General features: G+C 54.1%; 1 protein-coding gene across 3 annotated transcripts; it reads left to right on the top strand.

Annotated features, from left to right (window-relative positions):
* Nucleotides 1–5,612: 5,612 nt before the first annotated feature.
* Nucleotides 5,613–26,320, top strand: CABYR (calcium binding tyrosine phosphorylation regulated). 3 transcript variants are annotated; one of them, XM_038766608.1, is made up of 6 exons: nt 5,613–5,690; nt 18,670–18,854; nt 21,656–21,709; nt 22,386–23,678; nt 24,464–25,066; nt 26,201–26,270. In XM_038766608.1, the coding sequence occupies exons 2-5, from the start codon at nt 18,707–18,709 to the stop codon at nt 25,051–25,053; spliced, it is 2,085 nt and encodes a 694-aa protein (XP_038622536.1). In that variant the 5' UTR covers nt 5,613–5,690; nt 18,670–18,706; the 3' UTR covers nt 25,054–25,066; nt 26,201–26,270. The 3 variants fall into 3 exon arrangements, with proteins under 3 accessions (XP_038622536.1, XP_038622537.1, XP_038622538.1); XM_038766610.1 differs by having other exon boundaries at nt 5,624–5,690; nt 22,386–22,787; XM_038766609.1 differs by lacking the exon at nt 24,464–25,066 and having other exon boundaries at nt 5,621–5,690; nt 26,201–26,320.
* The last annotated feature ends 26 nt before the right edge of the window (nt 26,321–26,346 follow it).

A 26,346-nucleotide genomic window follows, 5' to 3' on the forward strand; every position in this document is an offset into this window, starting at 1 on the left:
TCTGGTGACAGATTGAGTATGTGGGTTGAATGAGAGAGATGAGTAGAACGAAGCCAAATTTCCGGGCTCGCGGGACAGGGAAGATGGCAGTGCTTGCCCAAGTGGCTTGCCCAAGGTCACACAGCAGACTTGTGGCGGAGCTGGGATTAGAACCCAGGTCCTATGACTCCCAGCCTGTGCTCTTTCCACTAGACCATGCTGCTTAAGGACCTAGGATCGTTCCTAGTGGGGAGAACGCTATGTGATGTCGGAAGAAACGGCGCTCCCCAAGTGCTTTCCAAGAAACTTCCAAAAGAGTGAGTATTTGAGGGCAAGTTTTCCTGAATACAGGGTTTGTCAGGACTGTATTAACCCTATGTTCTAGGAGGACTGACTGTTTCTCAATTTGTATTCTGCTCCACTCTGAGCCACGGAGGAGAGTAGCAGGAGTTAAGCAGGTAATGCCTTTAAATTTAAATAACCCCTTGTCTTTTGAGGCAAGTTCATAAACACTTAATTGGTCCTAGCTTGTTCCCTGCCCACATGTCTACCAACTCTGTTATATTGTATTCTCCCAAGTGCTTAGTACAGTGCTCTGCGCACAGCACTCAATAAATATGATTGATCGATAGGGACTTGAGGACGAAACACTGCTCTGCCTCTTTCACGGGGAAGGAAACTGAAGGGAAGAGGGATTTTCTGCAGAAGCAGCAGCGGCAAGTCAGAAAACGTGGGTGAAATGCTGAGAAATGTTGGTGTTGGGTGGCTGTGATGGGCTTCTGTGCTTTGGTTTCAAGTCGAGACAAGATGCTTTTGCATTTTCCCTGGTTCAAAGAATCTTCTGGGATAATAATAATAATAATAATGATGGTATTTGTTAAGCACTTACTATGTGCCAAGCACTGTTCTATCCTATTTGTGTCCCCACTAAGGTTCTCCCAGGGGGTCTCACTGGAGTTAAAGAGATAATAATAATAATAATAATGACATTTATTAAGTGCTTATTATGTGCAAAGCATTGTTCTAAGTGCTGGGGGGATACAAGGTGATCAGGTTGTCCCATGGGGGCTCACAGTCAATCCCCATTTTACAGATGAGGTAACTGAGGCACAGAGAAGTTAAGTGACTTGCCCAAAGTCACACAGCTGGCAATTGGCGGAGTTGGGATTTGAACCCATGACCTCTGACTCTAAAGCCCGTGCTCTTTCCACTGAGCCACCCTCTGCGGGCTTCTTGACCCAGAGTGGAAAGTCAGAGAGATTGCTCCCTTTCTAGGAAGTAAGCATTGGGAACAATAATTACCCACTGAAACTCCCCAAATGATTGAGGTTCCCCCACCTCAATCAATCAATGGCATTTATTGAGCACTTACTGCATGCAGAGCACTGTACTAAGCGCTTGGGAGAGAACAACAGAGTTAGCAGACATGATCCTTGACCTCAAGGAGCTGAAAATCTAGCGGAGAATGTCATCGTCATCAAGTGCTGTCGAATCATTTCCGATTCATAGACAGATACTAAAATAATCTTCAGGCGAGAGGAAGAAGGAAACGGGGTTATAGAGTTAGGATTACAACCTTTCTGGCTTTCTACTCTGGGGGTGTAAGGTGGGGAGTTCAGAAATGAAATCAGAAATGAAATCAATACTGTTGTATTCTCCCAAGTGCTTACTTAGGACAGTGCTCTGCACACTGTAGTTGCTCAATAAATTCCATGGATGGATTGAAGCAAGAAAGGACTCCGGGAGGAGTCTTGATTTCAGAAGGCCTTTGAAGACGGGGGGAGCTGAGCTCTGCCAGATTTGAAGAAGGGAATTCTAGGCAGGGGGAGGGTGTAAGCAAGAGGATGAATGAAGAGTGTGAGCAGGGGTGTGGTGGGAGAGGAGACTGGATATGAGAGAGAGAGAGAGAGGGAGACAGAGTGCGGATGGAGCGCCTTAAAACCCACTGCTCGGGGGATTCTGCTTGATCCAGAGAGGATGGCTCAAAGACCCTCTACACCAAAAACTCATTGTGGGCAGGGAATATGTCTGTCGACTCTGTGGTATTGTCCTCTCTCAAGCGCTTAATACAATGCTCTGCACACAGTAAGCACTCCATAAATACCGTTGATGGACTGGTTGATTGATTGGATGGGGGAGAGTGTCAGGTTGAGGTGACAAGGGTTATTGGGAATTAATTAGGGAAGGCTCCCAGCAGGAGGTGGGATTCCAGGAGAACTCTGAAGGGGGAGAGAGCTTGGGATCTATCAGGTCCTGAAGGAAGGGAATCGAAGGCATAAATGAGTGTTTGGAAGCGGGCAGAGCAAGGCCATTAGGCGAGCCTGGGAGACGTGGGTGAAGCACGGGCTCTTTCCACTAAGCCACACTGCTTCCCCTTAATAATAATAATAATAATAATAATAATAATGATGGCATTTTTTGAGCACTTACTATGTGCAAAGCACTGTTCTAAGCGCTGGGGGGGATACAAGGTGATCAGGTTGTCCCACGGGGGGCTCACAGTCATCATCCCCATTTTACAGATGAGGTCACTGAGGCTCCGAGTGACTTGCCCAAGGTCACACAGCAGACATGTGGTGGAACCGGCATTCGAACCCATGACCTCTGTCTCCAAAGCCCGTGCTCTTTCCGCCGAGCCTCTCCCAAGCGCTTAGTACAGTGCTCTGCTCAATATATTCAATTGATTGAGTGAGAGCTGAAACAGAAGGAGGTGTGTAAGCGGCAAATCCGGGGTCCTGCACACAGGTAGCTCACAATCCATACCATTTCGTGACCGTCAAGGAGGATGCTGAGGTTGGATCCCGGAATAGGGAGAACGGTGTTGCCCTCGATGGGGAAAGGGGAGTTACGAGAAGTGGGTTTAAGAGGGAATGGATCTGAATCTCTCAGTTTCTTTGATCTGTTGAAGATTTGGGTAGAATCTCGAGGTCCTCGAAATCCGGCTGACTTGGGACCTGGACATGTCTAGTTTTGTTGGAATTTTTCTGGTTTTCTGAGTAGCGTATGCCTAGTTACACATAGTTTTGTTGCTGGCAGCAACTCTCAGACACACAAACACATACGCACACACACGTTTGACCCCAACTTTCTTCTGATGGCAGAGGCCACACGCACAAACCCACAATTCTATTTTATCCCGACTGCCTCCTAATGGACATCTGCCAACCTGGTGGGGTTCCCTTTTGGCCTTGGAGGTGGACTCTGGCCCCTCCTACCCCTCAACCCCTTCCTTCACCCGCTCGAGGGGCATCAGGATCATCATGAATGGTGTTTACTGAGTGCTTTACTGTGGGCAGACCACTGTACTAAGCGCTTAGGAGAGTGCACTATTCATTCATTTAATTGTATTTATTGAGCACTTCCTGTGCGCCGAGCACGGTACTGATTGGGAGAGTATAATAGAACAATAAACAGACACATTCCCTGCCTGCAGTGAGCTTGCAGTCTAGAAGGGGAGGCAGATATTAAAATAAATAACATATATAAGTGCTGTGGGGCTGGAAGGTGGGTGAATAAAGGGAGCAAGTCAGGGTGACGTGGAAGGGAGTGGGAGAAGAGGAAAGGAAGGCTTTGCTGTTCAACCTTCTTAGCTTCTTTTGAAACACTAAAGCCCATTACTAAATAAATACCACTGTTTGCGTGGAGAGATGTACCAATTAGTTTGGTAATATTTCCCCTATCTGTACTTCATTCAATCGCGTATTTATTGAGCACTTACTGTGTGCAGGGCACTGCCCTAAGCGCTTGGGAAGTACAAGTCGGCAACATACAGAGACGGTCCCTACCCAACAACGGGCTCCCAGTCTAGAAGGGGGAGACAGACAACGAACCAAAACATGTGGACAGGTGTCAAGTCATCAGAATAAATAGAAATAAAGCTAGGTGCACGGGATTAACAAAATAAATAGAATAGTAAATATGCACAAGTAAAATAAATAGAGTAATAGATCTGTACAAACATATATACAGGGGCTGTGGGGAGGGGAAGGAGGTAGGGCGGAGGGATGGGGAGGGGAGGAAAAAGGGGGCTCAGTCTGGGAAGGCCTTTTGGAGGAGGTGAGCACTCAGTAGGACTTTGAAGGGAGGAAGATGGCTAGCTTGGTGGATGTGCGGAGGGAGGGTGTTCCAGGGGAAGGGTGTGGGCCGGGGGTAGACGGCGGGACAGGCGAGAGTGAAGTACGGTGAGGAGGATAGCGACAGAGGAGTGGAGGGTACGGGCTGGGCTGGACAAGGAGAGAAGGGAGGTGAGGTAGGAAGGGGTGAAGTGATGGACAGCCTTGAAGCCGAGAGTCAGGAGTTTTTGCTTGATTCGTAGGTTGCCAGGCAGCCACTGGAGATTTTTGAGGAGAGGAGTAACATGCCCAGAGCGTTTCTGCACAAGGATGATCCGGACAACAGCGTGAAGGTATAGACTGAGGTCTGTTAAACGTAGACTTTATTTAACGTCCCACTTTTCTTCTTACAGCGAGGGCTGTGAGGACATGACTTTAATAGTGTCTGGCTCTGGGGGGAAATCAATTGATGGTGTTTATTGAGCGCTTCCTGTATGCACAGCACTGTACTGAGCACTTGGGAGAGTACGATACGACAGCGGGGGTAGGCATGTACCCTGCCCAAAACTTCCTTCCTGCAGTCCAGAGGGGTCAAGAACACTCACCATTGGCGGGTTAATCAATCAATCAATCAATCATATTTATTGAGCACTTACTGTGTGCAGAGCACTGTACTAAGCGCTTGGGAAGTACAAGCTGGCAACATATAGAGGCAGTCCCTACCCAACAGTGGGCTCACAGTCTAGAAGGGGGTGACAGAGAACAAAACCAAACATACTAACTGACCTATCCGGGCAGACGCTTCTTGACGGGGGTAGACCGTGACTGTGAGCCCATTGTTGGGTAGGGACCGCCCCTGTAAGTTGCCGATTTGTATTCATGCATTCATTCCATCGTATTTATTGAGCGCTTACTGTGGGCAGAGCACTGTACTAAGCACTTGGGAAGTACAAGTCAGCAACATATAGAGATGGTCCCGACCCAACAACTGACTCACAGTCTAGAAGGGGGAGACAGACAGCAAAACAAAACATGTGCTCAGGTGTCAAAATCGCCAGAACAAATGGAATTAAAGCTATATGTACATCATTAACAAAATAAATAGTAAATATGTACAAGTAATAAATAGAGTAATCTGCACAAATATCTCTCTCTCTCTCTCTCTATATATATATATGTCAGGTGCTGTGGGGAGGGGAAGGAGGTAGGGCGTCGAGGATGGGGAGTAGGAGAGGAAAAATTGGGCCCCAAGTGCTTAGTACAGTGCTCTGCACACAGTAAGTGCTCAATAAGTACAATTAAATGAATGAAATGAATGGTAGGCCGGATGGGGCCAAAGCGTGGGGGCGGGCTTTATAATAATAATAATGATAATAATGGCATTTATTAAGTGCTTACTATTTGCAAAGCACTGTTCTAAATGCTGTGGATGTTACAAGGGGATCAGGTTGTCCCACAGGGGGGCTCACAGTCTTAATCCGCATTTTACAGATGGGGGAACTGAGGCCCAGAGAAGTGAAGTGACTTGCCCAAAGTCACACAGCTGCCAATTGGCGGAGTTGGGATTTGAACCCGTGACCTCTGACTCCAGAGCCCGGGCTCTTTCCACTGAGCCACACTGCAGAGTTCCAACCTTAAACCTGCCCCTGGCTTCGAAGTGTGAGTATCTATCCACAATTTTATTGATTGATCTTGATGGCATTGGCACCTGTCTACTTGTTTTGTTGTCCGTCTCCCGGCTTCTGGACTGTGAGCCCGTTGTTGGGTAGGGACTGTCTCTATCTGTGCCGACTTGTCTTTTCCAAGCGCTTAGTCCAGTGGTCCGCACACAGTAAGCGCTCAGTAAATTTGATGGAATGAAGGAATGAAGAGGACTGCGGGGAATAATCAGCCAGGCGAATGCAGTTGGCAGGAATCAGGCCTTGGGCACTCTACTGAGAGCTCACCTCCTCCAGGAGGCCTTCCCAGACTGAGCCCCCTCCTTCCTCTCCCCCTCCTTCCCATCCCCCCCGCCTTACCTCCTTCCCCTCCCCACAGCACCTATGTATATGTGTTTGCATGTATTTATTACTCTATTCATTTTATTTGTACATATTCTATTTATTTTATTTTGTTAATGTTTTGTTCTGTTGTCTGTCTCCCCCTTCTAATAATAATAATAATGGCATTTATTAAGCACTTACTATGTGCAAAGCACTGTTCTAAGCGCTTGGGAGGTTACAAGGTGATCAGGTTGTCCCACGGGGGGCTCACAGTCGTAATCCCCATTTTCCAGATGAGGTAACTGAGGGCCAGAGAAGTGAAGTGACTTGCCCAAAGTCCCACAGCAGACAATTGGCAGAGCCGGGATCTGAACTCATAATAATAATAATGATGGCATTTATTAAGTGCTTACTCTGTGCAAAGCACTGTTCTAAGTGCTGGGGAGGTTACAAGGTGATCAAGTTGCCCCAAGGAGGGGCTCACAGTCTTCATCCCCATTTTACAGATGAGGTAACTGAGGCCCAGAGAAGTTAGGTGACTTGCCCAAAGTCACACTGCTGACAAGTGGCAGAGCTGGGATTTGAACCCATGACCTCTGACTCCAAAGCCCGTGCTCTTTCCACTGAGCCTCTCCCAAGCGCTTAGTACAGTGCTCTGCACATGGTAGCGCCCAATATATTCAATTGATTGAGTGAATGTGAGAGCTGAAACAGTACTCTATTATCTTGTACATATCTATTCTATTTATTTTGTTAGTACGTTTGGTTTTGTTCTCTGTCTAGACTGTGAGTCCGCTGTTGGGTAGGGACTGTCTCTATGTGTTGCTGACTTGTACTTCCCAAGCGCTTAGTACAGTGCTCTGCACACAGTAAGCGCTCAATAAATACAATTGATTGATTGTAAGCGGCAAATCCGGGGCCCTGCACACAGACAGCTCACAATCCATACCATTTTGTGACCGTCAAGGAGGATGCTGAGGTTGGATGGATGAATGAATGTTGCCAACTTGGACTTCCCAAGCGCTTAGTCCAGTGCTCCGCCCACAGTAAGCGCTCAGTAAATAGGACTGAATGAATGAGTCATTCATTCATCCCTGCCGCCGGCCACGTGCGGCCGCGGGCGCCCCCGTGCGGCCCCCTCCTTTGTCCCCCCGTCGCTTTCTGATTGGCCGCGGGCTGCCGGGCCCCGCCCCTCTCCCGGGGTGGGGGCGTGTGCGCGTGCGCGGCGGTGTCTGTGACGCATGCGCCGTGGGTTGGGGGGCGGGGGGGGGGGGGTCTTTCTCCCCTATAAAAGGCGTGGGGCCGCCCACACCTCGCCTCAGAAGCCGCCCCGACGGCCAGGGGCTCACAGGGTCTCGACGCCCGGTCCGCGGCCCCAGGCACAACCGTAAGCGGGGCCCGAAGGGGAGGGAACGCCCCACACTGTGCCCCACAACCCCCCCATCTCCCCTTTCCATCCCCTCCTTCTCCACCTTTCTCCTCCTCCGGAGAAGCATAGTGGCTCAAGTGGAAAGAGCATGGGCTTTAGAGTCAGAGGTCCTCAAATCCCGGCCCTGCCCCTCCATCCCCTCCTTCTCCACCTTTCTCCTCCTCTGGAGAAGCAGCGTGGCTCAAGTGGAAAGAGCCCGGGCTTTGGAGTCGTCAGAGGTCTTCCAATCCCGGCTCTGCCCCTCCATCTCCTCCTTCTCCACTTTTCTCCTCCGTGGGAGAAGCAGCGTGGCTCAAGTGGAAAGAGCACGGGCTTTAGAGTCAGAGGTCCTCAAATCCCGGCCCTGCCCCTCCATCCCCTCCTTCTCCACCTTTCTTCTCCTCTGGAGAAGCAGCGTGGCTCAAGTGGAAAGAGCCCGGGCTTTGGAGTCGTCAGAGGTCTTCCAATCCCGGCTCTGCCCCTCCATCTCCTCCTTCTCCACTTTTCTCCTCCGTGGGAGAAGCAGCGTGGCTCAAGTGGAAAGAGCCCGGACTTTAGAGTCAGAGGTCCTCAAATCCCGGCTCTGCCCCTCCATCCCCTCCTTCTCCACCTTTCTCCTCCTCCGGAGAAGCAGCATGGCTCAAGTGGAAAGAGCCCGGGCTTTGGAGTCGTCAGAGGTCTTCCAATCCTGGCTCTGCCCCTCCATCTCCTCCTCCACTTTTCTCCTCCGTGGGAGAAGCAGCGTGGCTCAAGTGGAAAGAGCCCGGGCTTTGGAGTCGTCAGAGGTCTTCCAATCCTGGCTCTGCCCCTCCATCCCCTCCTTCTCCAACTTTCTCCTCCTCCGCCGGAGAAGCAGCGTGGCTCAAGTGGAAAGAGCCCGGGCTTTGGAGTCGTCAAAGGTCTTCAAATCCCGGGTCTGCCCCTCCATCCCCTCCTTCTCCACCTTTCTCCTCCTCCAGAGAAGCAGCATGGCTCAAGTGGAAAGAGCCTGGGCTTTAGAAAGTCAGAGGTCCTCAAATGCCGGCTCTGCCCCTCCATCCCCTCCTTCTCCACCTTTCTCCTCCTCCTCTGCCAGAGAAGCAGTGTGGCTCAAGTGGAAAGAGCCCGGGCTTTGGAGTCAGAGGTCTTCCAATCCCGGCTCTGCCCCTCCATCTCCTCCTTCTCCACCTTCCTACTCCTCCTCCGCCAGAGAAGCAGTGTGGCTCAAGCAGAAAGAGCCCGGGCTTTGGAGTCAGAGGTCATGGGTTCTAATCCTGGCTCCGCCATTTGTCAGCCATTTGACTTCGGGCAAGTCACTTTTCTGGGCCTCTGTTCTCTCATCTGGAAAATGGGGATTAAGACTGTAAGCCCCACGTGGGACAACCTGATCAGCGCTTAGAACAGTGCTTCTCATATAGTAAGTGCTTAATAAATGCCATTATTGTTATTATTATTCTCCATCTCCTTCTCTACCTTCCTCCTCCTTCCCTATCTCCTCCTCCTCTGTCTCTACCTCCTCTCTACCCTTCTCCTCCTCCTCCTTCCCTACCTTTCTCCTCTATCTCTATCTCCTCTTCTACCTTTCTCCTCCTTCTCTATCTCCTCCTCCTCTATCTCAATCTCCTTCTCTACCTTTCTCCTCCTTCCCTATCTCCTCCTCCTCTATCTCTATCATCTCCGTCTCTACCCTTCTCCTCCTCCTTCCCTACCTTTCTCCTCCTCCTCCTTCCCTACCTCCTCCTCCATCTCTATCCCCTCCTCTACCTTTCTCCTCCTTCTCTATCTCCTCCTCTATCTCTGTCTCCTCCTCTACGTTTCCCCTTCTCGATCTCCTCCTCTACCTTTCTCCTTCTCTATCTCTAACTCTACTTTTCTCCTTCTCTATCTCCTCCTCTACCTTTCTCCTTCTCTATCTCCTCCTCTATCTCTATCTCCTTGTCTACCTTTTTCCTTCTCTATCTCCTCCTCTACCTTTCTCCTTCTCTATCTCCTCCTCTATCTCCTTCTCTACCTTTCTCCTTCTCTATCTCCTCCTCTACCTTTCTCCTTCTCTATCTCCTCCTCTATCTCTATCTCCTCCTCCACCTTTCTCCTTCTCTATCTCCTCCTCTATCTCTATCTCCTCCTCTACCTTTCTCCTCCTCTATGTGCTCCTTCTTCTCCTTCCCTACCTTTCTCCTCCTCCTCCTTCCCTACCTCCTCCTCCATCTCTATCCCCTCCTCTACCTTTCTCCTCCTTCTCTATCTCCTCCTCTATCTCTGTCTCCTCCTCTACGTTTCCCCTTCTCGATCTCCTCCTCTACCTTTCTCCTTCTCTATCTCTAACTCTACTTTTCTCCTTCTCTATCTCCTCCTCTACCTTTCTCCTTCTCTATCTCCTCCTCTATCTCTATCTCCTTGTCTACCTTTTTCCTTCTCTATCTCCTCCTCTACCTTTCTCCTTCTCTATCTCCTCCTCTATCTCCTTCTCTACCTTTCTCCTTCTCTATCTCCTCCTCTACCTTTCTCCTTCTCTATCTCCTCCTCTATCTCTATCTCCTCCTCCACCTTTCTCCTTCTCTATCTCCTCCTCTATCTCTATCTCCTCCTCTACCTTTCTCCTCCTCTATGTGCTCCTTCTTCTCTGGCCCTTCCTCCTCTATCTCCTCCTCATTCATTCATTCACTCATTCGTGTTTGGTGAGCACTTACCGTGTGCAGAGCAGTGTACTAAGCGCTTGGGAAGTACAAGTTGGCAACATATAGAGACAGTCCCTACCCAACAACGGGCTCACAGTCTAGAGTGGGGAGACAGACAACAAAACAAAACGTATTAACAAAATAAAATAAATAGAATAGTAAATATGTACAAGTAAAATAAATAGAGTAATAAATCTGTACAAACATATGTACAGGTGCTGTGGGGAGAGGAAGGAGGGGGCTGAGTCTGGGAAGGCCTCCTGGAGGAGGTGAGCTCTCAGTAGGGCTTTGAAGGGAGGAAGAGAGCTAGCTTGGCGGATGTGCAGAGGGAGGGCATCCGGGCCAGGGGGAGGATGTGGGCCGTGGATCGACGGCGGGACAGGCGAGAACGAGGCACAGTGAGGAGGTTAGCGGCAGAGGAGCGGAGGGTGCGGGCTGGGCTGGAGAAGGACAGAAGGGAGGTGAGGTAGGAGGGGGCGAGGGGATGGAGAGTCTTGAAGCTGAGAGTGAGGAGTTTTTGCCTGATGCGTAGGTTGATTGGTAGCCACTGGAGATTTTTGAGGAGGGGAGTAACATGCCCAGAGCGTTTCTGCACATAGATGATCCGGGCAGCAGCACGAAGTATAGATTGAAGTGGGGAGAGACAAGAGGATGGGAGATCAGAGAGGAGGCTGATGCAGTAATCCAGTCGGGATAGGATGAAAGAATAAACCAGCAGGGTAGTGGTTTGGATGGAGAGGAAAGGGTGGATCTTGGCGATATTGCGGAGGTGAGACCGGCAGTTTTGGGTGACGGATTGGATGTGAGGGGTGAACGAGAGAGCGGAGTCGAGGATGACACCAAGGTTGTGGGCTTGTGAGATGGGAAGGGTGGTAGTGCCATCAACAGTGCTGGGAAAGTCGGGGAGAGGGCAGGGTTTGGGAGGGAAGATAAGGAGTTCAGTCTTGGACATATTGAGTTTTAGATGGCAGGCAGACATCCAGAAGGGGATGTCTTGAAGGCAGGAGGAGACACGAGCCTGAAGGGAGGGAGAGAGAGCAGAGGCAGAGATGTAGATTTGGGTGTCATCAGCGTACAGATGATAGTTGAAGCTGTGGGAGTGAATGAGTTCACCAAGGGAGTAAGTGTAGCTCGAGAACAGAAAGGGACCAAGAACTGACCCTTGAGGAACCCCTACAGTAAGGGGATGGGAGGGGGAAGAGGAGCCCGCAAAAGAGACTGAGAATGAATGGCTGGAGAGATAAGAGAAGAACCAGGAGAGGACAGAATCTGTGAAGCCAAGGTTGGATAGTGTGTTGAGGAGAAGGGTACCTTTCTCCTCCTCCCCTATCTCCTCCTCTACCTTTGTCCTTCTCTATCTCCTCCTCCTCTATCTCTTTCTCCTCCTTCTTCTCTAGCCCTTCCTCCTCTATCTCCTCCTTCTCCTCTTCTCTTTATCCTCCTTCTCTAGCTCTTCCTCCTCTATGTCCTTCTCCTTTTTTTTATAATGATGGCGTTTATTAAGCGCTTCCTATGTGCAAAGCACTCTTCTAAGCACAGGGGAGGTTATAAGGTGATCAGATTGTCCGTCGGGCTCACAGTCTTCATCCCCATTTTACAGATGAGGGAACTGAGGCCCAGAGAAGTTAAGTGACTTACCCAAAGGCACACAGCTGACAATTGGCGGAGCCGGGGTTTGAACCCATGACCTCTGACTCCAAAGCCCATGCCTTCTCTAGCTCTTCCTCCTCCTCCTTCTCTAATCTCCTCCTCCTTCTCCTCCACCTCCCTCTGCCCTCCTCCTCTCCAACCCCCCTGCCCGGCCCCAGCCCTGGCCTGTCCCTCCTTCACCTCCTGCTGTTTTCCAGGGCAAGGGGAGATGGGACTCGTGCCCTGACTCCTCCAGGTGACCCTCTCCTCACCGGCCTCCCTGTAAGCGCCCGAAGGGCAGTGCTCATATCTCTTAGCACGGTTGTATGCTCAGTAGAGTGCTGTGTTCACAGTAGGCGCTCAGATATGCTCAGTGTTCCCATAGGGGTGTCACACCAAGACGTACATACACACAGAGCTTGCCCCCCACTTTTGGACTGTGGCTGTGTTGGGCCAAGCCCTGTGGAGACCCTCTATTCCTGAGCAGAGGAAGCAGCAGACTCCAAGTTCTTCCTGCCCTGCCCTGGGCCCAAACTGGTTGGGGAACTCGGAGCAGGAGATGACACCAGGACTGTCAGGGGGATGGAGTGAAATGGGCCAGAGCGGGCTGCTCCCAGCCCTGCCTTAATTGGGGGGTGGGGGAGAGAGACAGAGAGACAGACAGAGCCGCCCCTCGAGTCCCCTTGTCAGATGGGTGTGAAATGAACACAACTCGCTGCAGGTGGGAGCATCCCTGTTCGGGCACCCCCTCAACTGCCCTTCTAGACACTGGGGATCCAAACCCAAAACAAGCTTTCCAGTCTTTTTTCTCTCCTCTGGAACAGGGCAGGGGCCTCCCGATCAACTCCCCGGTGGAGCTGCCGCATCGCCTTCTCGATTTATATTTATTAGGTTACGCGGGCGGGTCTCCAGCACGCTAGAATGATGTGGGCGTCAGCTGAGAATTGTAGAGTCTTGGGGTGGCCAGGATTGGGAATGGCCACTGGGTCACGTGACGGGTCTCCTGAAAGCTTTGTTCTCAGTCAGGGCCAGAGGGGTTTTCCCTGCTGCCTTCCAGGCTCTGTTTCTTTCAGCTCCTTCGCTGCACGCCGTCCCTGGCTGGGAAGCCGACTCTGATCCTTCACCTCTGACCCGGTCCGTCCTCTTAGAGGCCCCAGGGAACTGGGGAGAGGTGGACCTTGGACCCAAGACAGTTGGAGAGAATTTGAGAGAGAAGCTCTGCCCGCCCTCCCTAGTAGCCACTCCAGTGGCCGCGCTCTTCCAGCCTCCGAATGACCAGTTGTGAGTCGGGGCGTCGGAAAGAGGCTCGTGTCCGAGGCGTGCAGAGATCACCCCTGGGACAACCGAGCGGCTCACAGCGGAGACTGTGGCTGGGCAGGGACAAGGGTGCTCTCTCACTTCTTAGTTCGCGGCGCAGTTGTCAGGAAAGGGTGGCCCCTAGCTCACCCCTTCTAGTCCTCTCTACTGCCAAGTTTTCTGTCTGAGCCCCTGCCCACCCCTTCTCCTTCAGCCCGTTCGAGGCCGCCCACCAGCGTCAGGCACAGCCGGGTTCCTGGGCAGGGCTTCTGTCGGGAATCCACCCCACTCGGCTCTCACGGCTGTCCATTCCGGGAGCTGCTACTCAATCGGGCCTCGTCCGCTAAAGCAGGGAGCCTCTGTCTCCTCCTGGCTTCAGGGGGCTGATGCCGGTTCCTCTTGCCCGTAAGTCTCGGGGAATGTGGAGTTGTCCCTTGGGCCATTTTGTAGTTCCAAGCGGACCTGTGACACCTGGGGGACATGTCCCACCAGTAGGACTTCTAGAGAGGTCAGTTCTCGTTTACACAGGCACATCCTTAGGACCGTGTTTGATTTAGATATCCACCTATCCAGTTATTGGGCCGTTTCATCTCGCTGCGTTTGAACTCCTTTCTACTTTGTCCTTGTTCTTCTTCCTCCTGTTTTCACTGCCTTTAAGTGATTTTGCTCTGGCTCCCCTCATTCATTCATTCAATCGTATTTATCGAGCGCTTACTGCGTGCAGAGCACTGTACTAAGCACTTGGGAAACTGTCAGCTCCTAGAGGGCCGGGAGTGCACAGCTACTGTCGTGCTACCCTCCCGAGCCCTCAACCCTGGGCTTAACACTCAGTAGGTTTGATCTTCTCCTCATGTGCCTCCGATATGTAATTGTGGGAAGCCACTGGGGCTGGAACTTTCCGCGGCTTTTCCAGGATACAGTAGGGTGGTGTGTCACCGTTTTATTGACTTGGAAATGACAGCCGTAGGTGATTATCCCAAGAGGTACTCGTTTTAAGAGCTGCTGAACCTGCCCCTTAGCCGTGGTTGGGAGATTCAGCCACCCCTGGAAGATCAGAAGACCAAACGGTCACCCACGGGTCTCCTCCCGAAGCCCTGAGCTTCAGGGCTATAGGGGGTTCTGCTTCAGGAGGACCAGAGTGTCTGATGGGTTGGCAGGTGTGTCCATCCTTCGGTGTGACAGGGCTTGCTCTGCTTGAAATGTATCGATTTAGGTGTCGGGGTCCTCAGAAACCCCACAGTCTTGCACACTTTCAGAATCTCCAGCTGATCAATCATGTTTATCGAGCGCTTACTGGCGTCATTGTTTCTTGTTTTTTACGGTAGTCCTAAAGTGCGTACTGTGTGTTCGGCGCTGTTCTAAGCCCTGGGGTGGCTACAGGTGGATCGGGTGGGACACGGTCCCCTGTCTCATAAAGGGCTCACAGTCTAAGTAGGAGAGAAAACGGGTAGTGAATCCCCATTTTACAGTTGAGGACGCTGAGGCCCAGAGAAGTGAAGTGGGTCACAACAGACAAGTGGCGGAGCCGGGGTTAGAACCCAGGTCCTTTGATTCCCAGGCCGGGTCTCTGTCCATGAGGCCGTGCTGCTTCCCAGTTGAATTGTAGGCTCAGGTCTGGTTGCCAGCTTGTACTTCCCAAGCGCTTAGTACAGTGCTCTGCACACAGTAAGCGCTCAATAAATACGATTGAATGAATGAATGAATGGCTGTCTCTCGAGATCGGCGGACAATCGCCAGAGGGGCCATGGTGATTTGTCTTCCTGCCCCGGGGTAATTAATGAGGGTATTTGTTAAGCGCTTACTATGTGCAAAGCACTGTTCTAATTCTTCTCAGTCGGTTGGCCTGGATTTGGCCCGCCATCCAAGTGTCGTCCTCATCCGCGGTGTGAATTGAGCCCCCGGGAGTCGCGCTCAGTTTGGACATCGCGGGTTTCCCCGATATCCATCAGGCTGTGACCTGGAAGGAGGGGAAGATGCAACGGTCCGGGTTCGCACCTGGCCCCTCTAGCCAGTCACCGGTCCCGACACACATTCATTCATTCATTCATTCAATCGTATTTATTGAGCGCTTACTGTGTGCAGAGCACTGTACTAAGTGCTCGGCAACATATAGAGACGGTCCCTACCCAACAGCGGGCTCACAGTCTAGAAGGGGGAGACACACAACAAAACAAAACATATTAACAAAATAAGATAAATAGAATAAATATGTACAAATAAAATAGAGTAATAAATACGGACAAACATACACTTCCGGTCCACGCCGTACCCCGACTTCCTTGGGCCGGGCCCCCGTCAACCCAGTGCTTCCCTGTTCCTCTCCCGGGGGGGCGGGGGGGGCCTTGCCCTGATGACAGCATGGCTCGGTGGAAAAGAGCATGGGCTTTGGAGTCAGAGGTCATGGGTTCAAATCCTGGCTCTGCCAATTGTCAGCTGTGTGACTTTGGGCAAATCACTTAACTTCTCTGTGCCTCAGTGACCTCATCTGTAAAATGGGGGTTAAGACTGTGACTGTGTTAAGACTTTTAACCCCCCCAGCGCTTAGAACAGTGCTTTGCACATAGTAAGCGCTTAATAAATGCCATTATTATTATTATTATTACTATGACAACCGGGGCCACAAAAGCTTGGTCAGATTCCTGGAGAAGCAGCCTGGCCTAGCGGATAGACCCCGGGTCTGGGAGTCTGATGGTCATGGGTTCTAATCCCGGCTCTGCCGCTTGGGCAAGTCACCCCACTTCTCTGGGCCTCAGTCCCTTCATCTGTCAAATGGGGATTAAGACTGGAAGCCCCATGGGACTGTTCAACCCGAGTTACTTGTATCCACCCCAGTGCTCAGTACAGTACCTGGCACGCCGTAAGCGCTTAACAAATACCATTATTATTACTTGAGTTAGAGGGGCGGGGGAGACGGTGGCTCTAATTCCGGCTCTGCCAGTTTTCTGCTGGGTGACCTAAGGCAAGTCACTTAACCGCTCACCGCCCCGATTTCCTCATTTCTAAAATGGGGAGTCAATACCTGTTCTCCCTTCTCCTCAGATTGCGAGCTCAGTGTGTGACAAGGAACTGTGTCTTACCTGATCATCTCACCTTCACCATTGCGCTTAGTCCAGTGGTTGGCACCCACAAGTCACCCAACGGACACAATTATTTTTTTATAATGTTTTGTCTTGTCAGTTATTCCTGGAACATTTGTTTGAATAGTCCGTAAGCATATTTCCCTCCCTTTCTGACCTGGCATTTTTAGTGGATGTATTCATTAGTCATTTGCTTCATTTGATGCAAGGCAATTAATGCTGTTGGTTAATTAATTTGATCAGAAGTTGTTTTTGTTCTGAGAGAGGCGTTTTAGGGTGCCTGTGAGTTGGCTGTGTTTTCCATTTGTCTTTCCAGGTATACATTCCGCTGTTTTTAATCCCTTCACTTCTAATAGGATGATTTTAGTAGCTCTGTTTTTATGAGATAATCACTATTGGTGATATTTATTAAGTGCTTACTGCATGTCAAGTACCCTGCTAACCAGTGGGGTTGATACAGTATAATTACTATGCGGTCAAGAGCGTTTACTGGTTGATTATCATAAATAATCTGTTTCCAAACCTCTCTCCCCACTTTCAACCTGTTACCAACCATCCTTCAGCTCCTTGGTTTCTTGCTCTTCTGTTGCTTCCTGTCTCTATCCTTTCTAATACTTTCATTTTATATCCTCCTGTTTTTTCACATATTTCTTATGGTCCTTCCGGATGTGATGCTTTATTCCTATATGAAGTTATTGATATCTCAGTGAAATGTGGGAGGCTGCTGGCCTAGTGGGGAGAGAATGGGACTGGGAGTCCATCACACGCGTGCTGTGTGATCTTGGGCGAGTCACGTAACCTCTCTGGGCCTCTGTTTCTGCATTTGTGAAAGGGAAAAAAATAAATCCCTTTCCTCGTAGGCCGAGAGTCCCATGTGGTATAGGAAATGTATCCGACCTGATTTTTTCCCCTCTCTCTCTTTTGTGGTATTTAAGTGCTTACAATGTGCCCAGCACTGTACTAAGTGCTAGGGTAGATCGGCCATAGTCCCTGCCCCACAAAGGGCTCACGATCTTAATCCCCATTTTACATGTGAGGTAGAGAAGTGAAGTGACTTGCCCAGAATCACACAGCACGCATGTGATGGATTCCCAAGCCCATATTCTGTCCACTAGACAACACGGCTGCTTGTTTACTCTCACTAGATACAAGAGAATCCAGTGCTTAGTGCACTTCTTGGCAAATAATAAGCACTTAATAAATAGCATTGTTGTTGTTGTTATTATTCAAGAGGACTGTTTCTGAGCCTGCCTATTGAGGTGTGTTTCTTTGGAGGTAGTTGGTTGTTGAGTGGCATTAGCATATTTAAACCTGGTCCAGGCATGCTTTTATAATATTAATAATAATGGCATTTATTAAGCGCTTACTGTGTGCAAAGCATTCCCAGTTCCCGCTTGTTTTCCCTTCCTTCCCTTGTACTATACTCTTCTGAGCACTTAGTGCAATGCCCTGAACACAGTCAGAACCCAGTAAACGCCATTGATTGGTTCCCTAAGAGGTAAACATCCACTTGCTGCTAGATTATGACGGTGGCTTCTTCCTCTGCTTTTCTGTTGATTCCCAACTCTTCTGGAGCTGAGAGTTTTGAATTCTAGAAAGCAGGTCTGTCTCCCCGCCCATTGGCCTGTTTTCCATCTGCTCCGTTTGGTTCAGCTGACCAGACTATACTGGCTGACATTTTGGTGCGGGGGCTATTATCTTGATTTCCAACTTATGTGGCTTCCAAGTCCGTTTCTTTCCTTGGTCTTTGCTCCAGTCCTAGGGGCTGCGTAGCTCACAATCGAGAGCGATTGCAACTTGTCGGTCTCGGTGCCGACCGTTCTCGTTTTGTTTCCGATGGGGGCAACTCCACCTGCTCCACCGGGGAAGTGGCGTTGGCCCTGCCGGAGGTCCTGATCCCTTAGGGCCTCCCCGCCAAGCCCCCCCAACCCACGGCCTGACGGCTCTGAGCTCACCTTTCTCCTGAAGAACATGGAGTCACTCCTTGGCCATCCCCCTTCGCTTCCACGGAGAGGAAGAGGGATAATAATAATAATAATAACGGCATTTATTAAGCGCTTACTATGTGCAAAGCACTGTTCTAAGCGCTGGGGAGGTTACAAGGTGATCAGGTTGTCCCACGGGGGGCTCACAGTCTTCATCCCCATTTTCCAGATGAGGTAACTGAGGCCCAGAGAAGTCAAGTGACTGGCCCAAAGTCACACAGCTGACAGTTGGCGGAGCCGGGATTAGAACCCATGACCTCTGCCTCCAAAGCCCGGGCTCTTTCCATTGAGCCACGCTGCTTCTCGTGATCAGATTATTACAGGAGGGAAACTGAGACGGAAGGCCTATAAACTGCCACTCTGTAGGGGCTCTGGGAGGGACGTAGACAACACTATCCTGGAATGGGACCAAGTCAGAGGTGTGTATGTGTGTGTTTTTGGGGAGGGTTTCTCTTGCAGCCTCAGGTCAGAAGGTCGTGCGGCCTCACTCGGGCCTCCCTCTCCCTCCGGGCAGCCCGGGCGGGTCGCCAGGAGGCGTCTCCCTCACTTCCCGAGGGGGGCCGGGGGCGAGCCGGGCCTCAGACTTGGTTTCTGTTGGATGCAGCTGAGAGACTCGAGCCACTGCCACCCCACCCGCCAGCATGATTCCTTCCAAGCCCAGACTGGTTGTCCCCTACGGCCTGAAGACTCTGCTGGAGGGCGTCAGCCGGGCCATCCTCAGAACCAACCCGCCCAACATCACCCAGTTTGCCGCTCTCTATTTCAAAGAGCTGATTCTGTTCAGAGACGGTTAGTTCTGCCGACCTGTCCACTGCGCGTGTGGAAATGCCCGGGTCTGAGAGCACGGCCCAGAGCTTCCTCCTCTTCCCCTCCCTTTTTCTCTCCTCCCTCTGGCTCGTCGCCCTCTTCTCCTCCTCCTCCCTTCACGTCCTCTCTCTCTCTCCCTCCATGTCTTTTCCCATCCTCTCTCTGTCTCTCTCCCTCTCTTTCGTCTCTTTATCCGTGGTATTTGTTAAGCGCTTACTATGTGCCAAGCACTGTACCAAGTCCTGCTCCCTGTCGCACGTGGGGTTCGCAGTCTTCAAGAGGGAGGGAGAACTGAATGGGTAACGAACCCCCATTTTACAGGAAGGGAACCTGAGGCACAGAAAAGTCCAGGGTGCCACCCAAGGGTCTCCCGACTCCTAGGCCTGTCCTCATTCATTCATTCATTCAATCGTATTTATTGAGCGCTTACTGTGTGCAGGGCACTGTACTAAGCGCTTGGGAAGTACAAGTTGGCAACATTTAGAGACGGTCCCTACCCAACAGTGGGCTCACGGTCTAGAAGACTTTCCTCATCCCCCAGCTCGCCCACACGAGACAGGAGACCATGCCCGACTCCATCACTGGCTCAGACCAGGACTGTGCCTGCCCTCACCCATTGGTGTTGAAGCGGGGGTTGGTGGCTGTCCTCAAAACACCTGACCCTTTAATTCATTCATTCGATCGTATTTATTGAGCACTTACTGTGTGCAGAGCGCTGTACTGAGCACTTTGGAGAGTATGATATTCATTCCTTCATTCGGTTATAGTTATTGAGTGCTTACTGTGTGTGCAGCGCTTGGGAGAGTATAATACAACAATAAACACAGTCCCTGCCTACGATGAGCTTAGTCTAGAGGGTGGGAGATGGACATAAATACAAATAAATACAAATATGTACAAAAGTCCAGTGGGGCTGAGATGGGGGGGGAGAATAAAAGGAGCAAGTCAGGGTGACGCAGAGGGATGGGGAGAAGAGGGAAGTGGGGGCTTAGCCTGGGAAGGCCTCTTGGAAGAGATGTGCCTTCAATAAGGCTTTGAAATGGGGGGAGAGCAACTGTAGGTTGGATTTGAGGAGGGAGGGCATTCCAGACTAGAGACAAGAGGTGGGCCAGGGGTCGGCGATGAGACAGGTGAGACCGAGGCACAGTGAAAAGGTTAGCACTAGAGGAGTGAAGTTTGCGGGCTGGGCTGTAGGAGAGAAGCCAGGTCAGGTAGGAAGGGGTCAGGTGGGGGAGAGCTTTAAAGCCAACGGTGAAGTGTTTCTGTTTGATGCGGAGGTAAATGGGCAAACTCTGGAGTTTTTGGAGGTGGGGACGGGGGTGACGTGTCCTGAACATTTCTGTAGAAAAATGATCGGGGCAGCTGAGTGAAGTACGGACTGGAGTGGGGAGAGACAGGAGGCTGGGAGGTCAGCAAGGAGGCTGATGCGGTAATCAGATGGGATGGGATGAGTGATCATCATCATCATCAGTCGTATTTATTGAGCACTTACTATGTGCAGAGCACTGTACTAAGCGCTTGGGAAGTACAAATTGGCAACATATAGAGACAGTCCCTACCCAGCAGTGGGCTCACAGTCTAGAAGGGGGAGACAGAGAACAAAACCAAACATACTAACAAAATAAAATAAATAGAATAGATATGTACAAGTAAAATAGAGTAATAAATATGTACAAACATATATACATATATACAGGTGCTGTGGGAAGGGAAGGAGGTAAGATGGGGGGGATGGAGAGGGGGACGAGGGGGAGAGGAAGGAAGGGGCTCAATCTGGGAAGGCCTCCTGGAGGAGGTGAGCTCTCAGCAGGGCCTTCAGCAGAGTGATGGTATAGACACATTCTCTGCCCACAACGAGCTAACGGTCTAGAGGGGGAGACAGATAAATGAATTACAGATATAAATACATAAATTATAGATATAAATAAATGAATTTCAAGGAGGCTCCACCTTCCCCGAACAGTCCCCAACCCCCTCGCCACCATCTCCCCTTCAGTGAGAACATACCATGGGGACGGGAAGGCTGGCTGGGGATTCCCCACCCCCGCCCCCCACCCATCAGGGATGTCGGACCCTGCCCGATCCCCTTTGAGGACAAACCCGCTGCGCCGACCACGGGCCGGGCCACCCAAACCACTCAGCCGTGCGCTGCCGCCCGGACCATCCTACTGGACTGGGCCTCCACGGGCCCACTGAGTCGGGCCCATGTCCGCAGGTCAAGGAAACGGGAGGCTCCGGGCCACCCCTGGATGGGGGGAAGAAACACGATGCCCGTGCAGATGCCCTCTGTCATCCTCGCCCTGAGCGGTCCGCAGGGTCCCGCTGGCTCTTCGTCCGTGTTCCCATGCACCTTCACTCCTGGACGTGGCTACCCTGGGTTTCCCCCTCCTTTCCTTCTCCTCTGTCCTTTTCGGGTCTCTCTTCCTGTCCATCTCCTGGTGTCCACCCAGTCACGCCTCGTCCAGCCCGTGTCTCTCCAGCTTGTCTTTTGTGTGTGAAAGCGGCGGATGGGGAGAGGGTTCGTGGGTCTTGTCCCAGTATATAAACAGAGACAGAGAGAGAGAATGTGTGTCAGTCAGTCCGTCCGTCCGTCCATCTTTCTGGGCGAGTGCGTCTGTGTCTCCGGATCCTGTCTACGCTGAGGGGTGGATGTGTGTGGTGTGTCTGTGCGGCAACGGTGCTGTGATGGGGAGTGTGTAAGGACAGGGATTTCCCTCTCCCTGGGACGGCTAATGGCAATGGCTTTAATAAGGGTTCTTGGTTTCCTCCGCCTGCCCTTCCAGCAAACTCTTCACTGGATATAAAAGACCTGGTCAAGCAGTTCCACCAGATTAAAGGTAAGAGGCCCTCACTCCTCCTTCCCCTTGCCCCTCGCTGCCCCCCACCGCCCCACTTCCAGGCAGGCTGGCTCCTGGCCCCCGGCCAGCTGTGGTCACCGTGTGAAGAAGGTCTGGGTGCCCTCTCTGTGCTGACCTGGGATTTGTCTTGGCCGGTCGGGTCAGGCAGTCAATTGCTAATATTGAGCGCTTACTGTGTGCAGAGCACTGGGCCGAGCACTTGGGAGAGTACAATACAACGAGTTTACAGTGTAGCGGGGGAGGCGGACGTTGATGGAAATAAATTACAGATACGGGCATAAGTGCTGTGGGGCTGGGGGGAGTCTAGCTGCGGGCCGGGGGTTGGTCAGCGGACGTGAAGAGAAGAGGAAGGCCAGAGGTCAGGGAAGAGGGTGGGATGGACCTCGGGGCCCACGTCAGGGGGCAGATTGCACAGAGAGTGATCCGGGAATGACGGGACCCGCCGGGGAGGCTTCTCCGCCTCCTCCCCGCCCTCACCTAGCACCACCCCGACTCCCGGCTGTCGGGAACCTTCCCCGCTCCCGAACCGCCGTCCCCGCTCTGGTGGCTCTGGTCCCCGGGGCCGCCCGGGATCCGGGGAGGCCGGCCCGCGGTCCAGACTGGGGCCGCCTGGTCTCCCGGCCCCGCTGACGCCCCGCCGCCGTGTTCTTTCCAGTAGAGAAATGGTCGGAGGGAAGAGAAGAGGCGAAGGCGGAGGATGAGGCGTCCAGGGAGGTGCCGCCGCCGCCCCCACCGCCCCAGCCGACCCCCGCCAGCCTCGAAGAAGAGAAAAAGGAAGTGTCGCGGCAGGAGAAGTCGACGGACACGGAGGAGGACAATATCGCGGGGCTGCTGTACAGCAACAAGACCACCCAGTTCCCGTCCTTCCACGCTGAAGTGTCGGAGCCGGAGGAGAGGCCGGAAGCGGCCGTGGCGGCGCCGTCGCCCAAGGCCTCCAGCCCCAAGCTGTCCTCGCCGCCGCCCTCCCCCTCGCCGCCGCCGCCGCCGTCGTCCGCGGCCTCCCCCGAGCTGGTCTACGTCCCGGCCGACCCGGCCCAGCTGGCCGCCCAGATGTTAGGTAACATTGCGTCGTCTTACTCTGAGGTGTTAATGGTGGACGTGGCCACGGGCGTCCCTTCCCTCCCCGAGGTGAGCTCCGGCTCCGAGCAGGCCAGCGGCGTCCCCTCCTCCGAGAGCGCCCTGGGGGCCATCACCACCGTCCGCATCTCCGGGACCTCGGCCGAGTCGGTGGCGTTGGGCCCGGCCTCGCCCCGGGCCGAGGAGGGGCCCGCGGCCGAGCCGTCGGCGGGCCCCCCTCCGGACGACCCGCGGCGCTCCGCCGACCGGCTGGCCCCCGAAGCCCCCTCGCCGCCGGCCGATCTCGAGGTGACGTCCACCGTCGAGATCACGCCGGTCTACGACGAGGAGCCCGGGCCCGAAGGGGAGGCCTATGTGGAGCAGATCCCCGCAGAGATAGTCATCCCCTTCACTGACCAGATTGCCCGTCTTCAAGACACCACGCAGTCGTCGCCGGTCCAGAGCCGGGTGGCCGTCCGGACCCCCTCGGAGGGGTCAGCCGAGTCGGCCCGCCCCGGGGCCGCCGCTGCCCCGGAGGACGGCGGCGAGCCTCCGGGGCAAAGCGACCGGGCGGGGCTCTCCACCGGCTCCTCCGACACGTTCGTCCCCTCGGCCGAGACCGTGCCCTCGCTCGAGGGCGTTGGGGCGGACCCGTCCGCGAGATCGCTGCCCTCGTCCCTGTCGACCTTCCCCGAGGCCGAGTCCTGGGCGATGTCTTCCGCCCAACCCGTGCCCCCGCAGGAGGGCGTAAAGCCCGCCGAGCCTGCACCATCCGCAGTGGCGGAGGCCGAGGCGGCCCCTTCCTCGGGGTCCGTGGCTAGCCGGGGCCCCGCCGACCCGCAGAACGACCCAACCGGGGACCCCGCCCCTTCAGCAGGTTTGCCATCCGGAGGTAAGGAAGGGAGCGGGCTTAGGCCGTTGATATTCCGGGTGAGGTTAGCCACCCGCGCCGCCCGCCTCCCACCTCCGGCCTAGCACGCTCCGCCCGGGCCCGCCTCAGGTTTCCTCCCCACAGGCGGAGGGGGGCCGGAGGAGGCGGCGAAGCCGGGTGCGGCCCGTGTTTCTGGGCACCCCCCCCCGCCACCACCGGCTTCCCCCCGCCCGCCGGGAGGACCCTCCGCCGGACAGTCGTGGTGTCGTCGTCGCACACACGTAGGGACAGAAAGGGAGAGAAATGGTGGTGTTTGATTCTGCTGTTGCACTGGGCCGGGGGACTGTGGGCGGCGGTCCGGGGGGATGGGGGTGGGACTCAGCTGGAGAGGCGGGGGACCGCGTCGGGGTCACGGCCCGGAGACCGGGGCTCGGCTGGCCAAGGGCCCCCTGACGTTCTCTGTGGCTGACGATGTCCACGCCCAAGCCGAGGGCCCATTCCCTTCCTGGGGTTGGCAGCCCGGTGGGGTGCGGTGGCTTCGGGGGGCTCGGGCCCGGGACCTCCCCCGACCCTCCGCCTGCTGTCCCGCGGGAAGGGAACGGCCCCGGTCTGGGACCCCGGCCCATCCTCAGCCACCGGGCACGTCGCGGCCCAGCCGGTTGCCCGCCTCCACCCCCACGGGACCCCCTCTCTTCCTCCAGCTGGGCCCCGCCCCCGTTCCCCTCCCCGCTGCCCACACCCCGGCCGGAGAGGCCGCCCCGGAGAGCAGCCCTCTAATGCCCGCCCGTTGTTTTTGTGTCTTGTAGCAATCGCGGCAAGCGAAGCGGGACAACCACCACCATACTCTAACATGTGGACTCTTTATTGTCTAACCGATCTGAACCAAGCGAGCCACGCCTCACCGCCTCCGCCGGCCGGGGCGCCCCCCCCGCCCCAGCCCGGCCTTTACCTAGCCAACGCTAAGGAGCCACAGTCCGTGCAGCTGCCTCCGAAAGTCACCTCTCCGACTTACGTGATGCTGGACGACGGCAAGAGGACCCCCGCCCCGCCCTTCATTCTAGTGGGCTCTAACAGGCAGGAGGCCCAGGACTGGAAGCCCCTCCCGGGACACGCCGTCCTCTCGCAGCCGGACGCCACCAAGAGATTTGCCGCCGTCCAGGTGCCCGTGGCCGTCCCGGCCGAGCCCGGCTGCCCCCGGCCCCCGCCGGGCCCCCCGCGGCCGGACGGCCCCCACAGGCCGCAGAGCCCGGTGTTCCTCTCGGTCGCCATCCCTTTAGAAGACGTAAAGAAAAAGGGGTCTGGATCTGGAGACAGACGCACCCCCTTTGCAGGGAGTTACGGTATCGCGGGAGAGATTACCGTGACGACCACCCCCGTCCGCAGAGCAGACACGTAGAGCGTGTTGGCAGGTGAGCTCGCCCGCCCCGGCGGCGCAGAGGGCGGGACCCACCCGGCTCCGTCCGGGCTAGCGGGAGGTGAGGCCACCGCCCTGCCGCTCACCCACCTAGTCGAGCCCAGCCGGTGGGAGTCGTGGCTCTAACCAGGTTCAGCCCAGAGTCCAGTTAGGGGCAGGAATGCGGACGAGCCCGCGAGCGGAGGCGGACGCGGTGCTCCGGCAGCAGCTGGGCCGGGGCTGGGGCCGGGCGCGTGGTGGGGGGGGATGGGAGGGGATGGGGGGCTCGGCCTCGAGCCAAACTCGACCGCTGTTAGCGGGGTGGGCTTTGGGTCAGTAACCCGACCTTTCCCTGCTGACTGCAAAGGAAGCTCAGTGGGTAGCCAACGGGGCGGTCGGCAGGCTGAGGTGGGTAGAGAGGTTGGCCCTTGAACCGAGTGTTGACCTGAGGCGGCCTGCGTCCGCGGTCTGTTTCTCTCCTCTCCCCGCCCCCGATCACTGGTATTTAGCGAGTGCTTCCTCTGTGCCGAGCACTGGACCGAGCACTTGGGAGGGAACAGAGTCGGGAGACGCGTTCCCTGCCCGACGCTTGCCGACGGCCCCCGTAAGCCTGGGCGCCGGCCTCGGATCCCACACCCCGGAGCACCCGGGCAGCCTAGCTCGGCTCCCCGTCCGGCTCGGTTTCAGCCAGCGTCGGATTCCAAAGAACATCCGGCAGATCCCCACCTTCAGGGCTGCTGAAATTTCCGGCTGAACGTTTCTGGAACTCACCAGAATCGGCCCTGGATTCCTCCCCGTCCAAATGTGGAGGCTGGAGCCGACGCCCCCCGAGACGGGCGCTGCTCCGGGCTGAGGGAGATAACAGAAGATCCCAAACGGGCACCTAAAGCCACCCTTTCCTCCTCCTCCTCCTCTTCCAGTTGGAGCAGGCCAAGGCCTCAAAAGCCAGGAGGTAGAGGAGAGTTCTCTGGCTGAGTCACAGCTGCCCTTAAGGGTTGGGAGAGACACATAGACACACACACAGAGGTTCAGAGGCCTTCCTGTGAAATCAATTTAGTTTGTTAGTCTCAGGCAATTTAAAAAAAAAAACAACTACTTCACACCGGGCCTAAGCTGAAGTATTCAACATGCCTACCATTCCCTCCCACAGATGCTGAAAATGATGATGATGATGAGGCTGTTTAAGCCAGGATTCAAGGTGGACTCACCCACCCTGGATGGTTTACTAATAAACTTCATGCAAGCAACCCCGCTCTCCGCCCCTGCCCGGCTCCTGGTTCTGTTCCAGACATTGAG

This window comes from Tachyglossus aculeatus, chromosome 25, assembly GCF_015852505.1.
Source record: "Tachyglossus aculeatus isolate mTacAcu1 chromosome 25, mTacAcu1.pri, whole genome shotgun sequence".
Lineage (NCBI taxonomy): Eukaryota > Metazoa > Chordata > Mammalia > Monotremata > Tachyglossidae > Tachyglossus > Tachyglossus aculeatus.